Genomic DNA, 6,000 nt, shown 5'->3' with positions numbered 1-6,000 from the left:
ACTTCTTTCCTACCCTACCGGCTACCCATGTCATTCTTCTGTGAGCTGCTCCATGCCAAAATCAGTTGAGAGCTGAACACTCTTGCTGCCTGCAGATGATATTCAGTAGAAACTAGGCTGTGTGTGCAACACACATGCGAATATGATTGACATTGAGATTGTGTAGGCTACTTTGTGCATGATTACTCTATTGTACTGCATAATTGATAAGTCGTATACCTCAACCACACTACTTTGGTAAGCATCAATAGGGATTGACAGGTTTCTGTCACAAACTGAAGGCCTACTACAGGTTCACCACTGCATAAACAGGTCTATAATCTTAGCCTTTATATCTGTTTAAACAAAGGATTGTGTGTGTGTGTGTGTGTGTGTGTATATATATATATATATACATATACACACACACACAGCCTGGCAGAGCAGTTTTATTTATTTAATTTTCTAGTACAAATGTATCCGACACCGAGACACTTTATATGTGGTCTCGAGACCGGTACTACCAGTAGATCACTACTTTATTCATCACAGAAGGGACATTTCATAACACCTGCATGTGTAACTCAGAGCTTAATGTAACACTATTCAGTGGTACAATTACTTTAAATGAATGTATATCAGATATTACCCACCCACTGCAATAAACATGGCTGGACACAAAGACAATCAACAGAAACAGTCTGTCACACAACTTTAATAGAATATTAACTAATTCTGTACAAATTGAAAATAATATTGCGCAAGTAACAAATTGTGAGGAACCAGATAAGGCCATTTCTAGCACAAGGTCCAATTAGGTGGGGAGGATGAAGACATCACCGTGGCTTCAAGAGATTGGTCCTTTCAAAAATGAGGGCTCTACAATCTTTATTAAAAAAAGAGGGGATATGTGTGGTAAAGCACTGTAACGATGACCATTGCTACCACGCTGACCACCATACCAACCAGCATCAATGTGCTGATAAGATCAAGTACATGGGCAACCGGTTGTCCCACGTTTGGGGAGACATTCTATAGACAAATAAGCATTCTTAGGAGAGTAATACATGTTTAAATGTCATTGTATGTTAGCAGGAATATGGACAGAATATGTTTGGTGGTGGAGGGGTTGGATTGGGAGCCTTCTGTAACAATGGGCACTGTTTATGATGGCTGCATGAACTGCCACAACACCTCAACCTTCTCTGGCCCAATTCCAAACTTATACACAAACACCCTTATTTCCTTCCCCTAACATATATCCGAGGACTGGATAGGTATGTTTTATATTCAACTAACGTTAAGCTTTACATTCTACCATCTTGTACTGCTATCCCTTTTCTTGTTTAGTGTGCTGTGACGATTTGTAAATTGCACTTTCAAACCAAATAACCCTGTACACGTATCCGCAGTATGGTAATAACTCCACCTAAACCTCTAAAAAGGCAGGATTGTTATAACATCAACTATATAATATCTGTTATATTGCTTAAAACTACAAGGTCCTTTCAGATCAGCTAAAAGGGACAAATAAGGAATTAGGAACGATAGGTTTAGGATCATGCCATCGTTTCCAAATGTATTCGAACGGCTGACCATGAGAAGTGTAGCCATATTTAGTTAAGCCCTACGAGTCCGGGCACAGTCAAAGCAGTAGTATGGCAAGAAATTTTCAAAACGCTTAAAACCATTTCACATATTAAAAAATACAATTTGGCAGTATAAACATTTTGTTAGTCTTGCAAAGCCTAGGAAAGAAGGGACAAATGTTTGTTGGGCATTTGCATGGTGAATGAGAATGGGCCTTATCTATTGTGGGTGGGACCTAAAATACTTTCCCATAATGCACCACTTCATACAGCTCCATGAAACCAGAATAAATAGTCCGAGGACATGAACATTAGAAAAGAAAATCAAATTGAGAGTAATACACCGTGTATTAAAAACACCATAAAGAAGAAAAGAAAAAAAACTTGTCAGCAACCCCAGTGATGTATTAAGTCAAACCTGTTCAGCAGTTTCCTGGTAAATTAACACTTATCTTATTAGCCTTATAAAACCCTGAGTAACTGATTTGTGAAAACTAAAGTTTGGGATCCATCCAATTTTTTACATTTAAATTTGAATATTCTGAGGTTCTCGGCAGTAGTCACCTACTTGTGAAGTAGACTAACTCTATGTTGCCGTGGTGAATTGTTTAAAGTCCAGGTCACTTCTTAATTGGTTATGAATGAAGCTAAAACAGAGGGCGGGGGACAGGACAGCAGAAAAATGGGCATGCATGTATTAAAAACACTGTTTGGTTGTGTTCTATTGCGTTTGTATGAGAGTTCATAAGGGGCGGAGCCAACAGGGGTGGGAAGACCTGCTGATTGGATGAGGACTGATTTGATGGACAGCAGTACCTCGGCCAATCTCCCCTGGTCACCACGGTTACTGCTGTTTGCACTCGGCAGGCTGGGGCTCTTCTTTCTGAGGGGAGGAAGGAGAGAGAGATGAGAGCTGAGGGGAAGGGTTGAGGGACGAAGACGGCAGAGGGGTAGGTGAGGTTGAAGGAAACAGGCAGAGATAGTCAGCTAATTGAACTAGTGTCAAATGAACAGATCAAGCCAAGAGGAGAAAAAGTTACGAAAGAGAGCGAGGAGACGAGTGAGAAGGGTGACTAGGGGAGAATCTCAATTGGACTGGAATAAGTTTTTGACCAAGTAATGAGAAGAGAGTTAGCCTTTAGTGAAACACCGGGTACTACTTAAGAATAAAGGATAGAGCGGTACAACTAAGAAAAAAATAAACATATTGGAAAGATTGAGTGAAAGCAACAGGGTTCTGACCGGCTTGTGAAGAGACGGGAGTTAACCCTCTAGAGTATACCCCCTTATTTTAGGCACTAATCTATTATATATTTTACACACGTACACATTGAACAAAAACATAAATGCAACAATTTTACAGAGTTACGGTTCATAAGGAAATCAGGCAATTTAAATAAATAAAAGAAGCTCTAATCTATGGATTTCACATGACTGGGCAGGGGAGGAGCCACTGGTGGGCCTGGGAGGTCGTAGGGCTGATAGCCAGGCCCAGCCAATTAGAATGAGTTTATCCCCACAAAAAGTATTTATTACAGACAAACACTCAGTTTAGTCAGCTGTCCGAGTGGCTGGTCTCAGACGATCACGCAGGTGAAGAAGCCCGGATGTGGAGGTCCTGGGCTGGCGTGGTTACATGTGGTCTGCGGTTGTGAGGCCAGTTGGCTGTACTGCCAAATTTTCTAAAACGACATTGGAAGCGGCTTATGGTAGCGTAATGAACATGAATTTCTCTGGCAACAGCGCTGGTGGACATTCCTGCAGTCAGCATGCTATTTGCACGCTCCCACAATTTGAGACGTCTGTGACATTGTGTCGTGTGACAAAACTGCACATTTTTAGAGTTGCCTGTTACTATCCCAGGCACAAGGGGCACCCGTGTAATGATCATGCTGTCTTAATCAGAATCTTGATATGCCACACGTCAGGTAGATGGATTATCTTGGCAAAGGAGACACGCTCACTAACAGGGACGTAAACACATTTGTGCACAAAATATTTGAGAAATAAGCTTTTGTGCGTATGAAAAATGTCAGATCTTTAATTTCAGCTTATGAAACATGGGACCAACACTTCACATGTTGCATTTATATTTTTGTTCAGTATACTTCCGATACATTTTTTCAAACTGGTGCCAGGCTCTCTTCAGACTAGTCTTGAGGCTCACATCTTCGCAGAGGGGTCACAGTGTGTAGCCCAAAAGGTTCAGATGCTACAGACAGAAGTTGGCAGATCGGATGTACCGTAAGACCCGCAACGCTTGTGGGGATTGTAGAGCAAAATGGGGAAGACCATTGTGTTCACTATCTTTTCATAGAGCGGTCATAGTTTGTGGGGTAAACCTTTTGGACGCTACAGACATTTTCATGGGAAGAAGGATTTTCGGGATGTCTCATGGTCTGACAAACAGATACAGAAGGGTGACGTGGATTGAGATGCAGCCCATGCAACAACAAAAAACATCCCCATCTTAAAACAGATTTTTGATTGGGATTGTTTTATTACGCTAATTACATTACGCTAATTACATTCACACAGGGCAGCGGGCATCGACTCTAGGGGGTTAAGCTTGACAACAGAATGAAGGATGGAGTGATGGATAAAGAAATGTCCGGATAGAGAAAAGGAGAAAGGTGTAGATGGAGAGAAGTGAGCCAAGACAAAAATACAAAGTACAGAATGCAGTGTCATTTTAATTTCTCCCTTACCTAGAAATGCATGGGGTGAGAATGAATGATTGCTTATGCCTGTAATGGGAAGTACATGGGGAGGGGAGAGACAATAACAATGGTCAGGAACAAAACCATAGGGTTATTCAGATAGAAACGCAATATACTGACGGGGAGTGATGATGTCGGATCTACATTATGCTGTATTATATTCTGTAAGGCCATACACGTTTAATTTACTGTATAACAGAGACCCCACTTCACATAAAAGTAAAAAAAGCCAAATCAAACGTTTCACTTCGTCAATGTAGTATTTGGGGTTCGGTTTAAATCGCAGTGAATCGTATCATGGTAATACAATTAAAAAATAATTTGTAACTCATGAACAGTAAAACATTTTGTTTTGCTGTAACCTTTCGGTGTTGCTGCAAAAACGTATTTTGTAGAATGATTTAAACATTCAATTGATTGTACATTGCAACTCAATAGATGCTAATAGTCAGCCTGAAATAAACTCTCCTAGATATATACTGCTGTTCAAAAGTTGAGTCCCTTAGAAATGTCCTTGTTTTTTAAAGAAAAGCACATTTTTCCATTAAGATCACATCAACTTGATCAGAGATAGTGTTTGACCATTGTAGCTGGAAACAGCCGATTTTTTTATGGAATATCTTTATAGGCATACAAAGGCCTATTATCAGCAACCATCACTCGTGTTCCAATGGCACGTTGCGTTCGCTAATCCTTTTAAAAAGGCCAATTGATCATTAGAAAACCCTTTTGCAATTATGTGGTTTCTCATGGTCTGAGTCATTTAAGTGTCTTTTGGCAAACTTCAAGCGGGCTGTCATTTGCCTTTTACTGAGGAGTGGGTTATGTCAGGCCACTTTACCATAAAGGCCTGGTTGGTGGAGTGCTGCAAAGATGGTTGTCCTTCTGGAAGGTTCTCTCATCTCCACAGAGGAACTCTGTCTGAGCGACAATATTCTTGGTCACCTCCCTGACCAAGGCCCTACTCCCCTGATTGCTCAGTTTGGCCGGGCGGCCAGCTCTACGAAGAGTCTTGGTGGTTCCAAACCTCTTCCATTTAAGCTTGGCGACCACTGGGTTCTTGGGGACTTTCAATGCTGCAGACCCTGGTACCCTTCCCCAGATCTGCCTCGACACAAACCTGTCTCGGAGCGCTACAGACAATTCCTTTAACCTCCTTTTTGATGTGACATGCACTGTGGGACACTTTGTTAGACAGGTATTTGCCCTTCCAAATCATGTCCAATCAATTGAATGTGTGCATAGGCAATACGGTAAGCTATCAGACAGACAAAGGTGTGTGTAACGTCATTGCTCTGAAAATAGACAACGCTTAGTTTGTTACATTTGATTTTATGTGCCAACATGTTCCTAATTGGACAAGCTAAACGTGTACAATTTGCCAAATGGATAGCCTAGGCCAGGGGTTGAAACCTATTCATGTCAAGGATCCCCAAATATGTTGAACCCCTGGTCGAGGACTCCCTACAAAAAAAAGTGAGAAAGCGGCGCAACTCATCCTGGGCTTAAGGCACAACACTGCACATCACAAGAACGGTTTCAAAATAATAAATAAGTCATATATAGCCTCATTGCTGTGAGACGATAGACTTGCCATTTTTGCATGTTTCAATTAAGCGCTTAATGAAAAATATCCGTTGTTCCTTGTTGGCTAGATGCATTTTGTTGGTCCGACATTTTACCATTTGGAAAGAATTTAACTTGTTAACCGG

At 41.1% G+C, this 6,000-nt stretch overlaps 1 protein-coding gene across 7 annotated transcripts in view; it reads right to left on the bottom strand.

Annotated features, from left to right (window-relative positions):
* Positions 1–678: 678 nt before the first annotated feature.
* nap1l4a (nucleosome assembly protein 1-like 4a) overlaps positions 679–6,000 on the bottom strand; it is a 68,716-nt gene continuing 63,394 nt past the window's right edge. For 6 of the 7 annotated variants that reach the window (XM_024379139.2, XM_024379133.2, XM_024379137.2 and 3 more), the window contains exon 14: positions 679–2,451. In XM_024379139.2, the coding sequence (XP_024234907.2) occupies positions 2,413–2,451 (39 nt within the window). In that variant the 3' untranslated portion in view covers positions 679–2,412. Of the gene's footprint in view, positions 2,452–4,276; positions 4,316–6,000 lie in introns of all 7 variants that reach the window. The other variant, XM_024379134.2, reaches the window with a different exon arrangement.

This window comes from Oncorhynchus tshawytscha, linkage group LG19, assembly GCF_018296145.1.
Source record: "Oncorhynchus tshawytscha isolate Ot180627B linkage group LG19, Otsh_v2.0, whole genome shotgun sequence".
In the NCBI taxonomy this organism is placed as follows: domain Eukaryota; kingdom Metazoa; phylum Chordata; class Actinopteri; order Salmoniformes; family Salmonidae; genus Oncorhynchus; species Oncorhynchus tshawytscha.
This window is presented reverse-complemented; position numbering and strand designations above follow the sequence as displayed.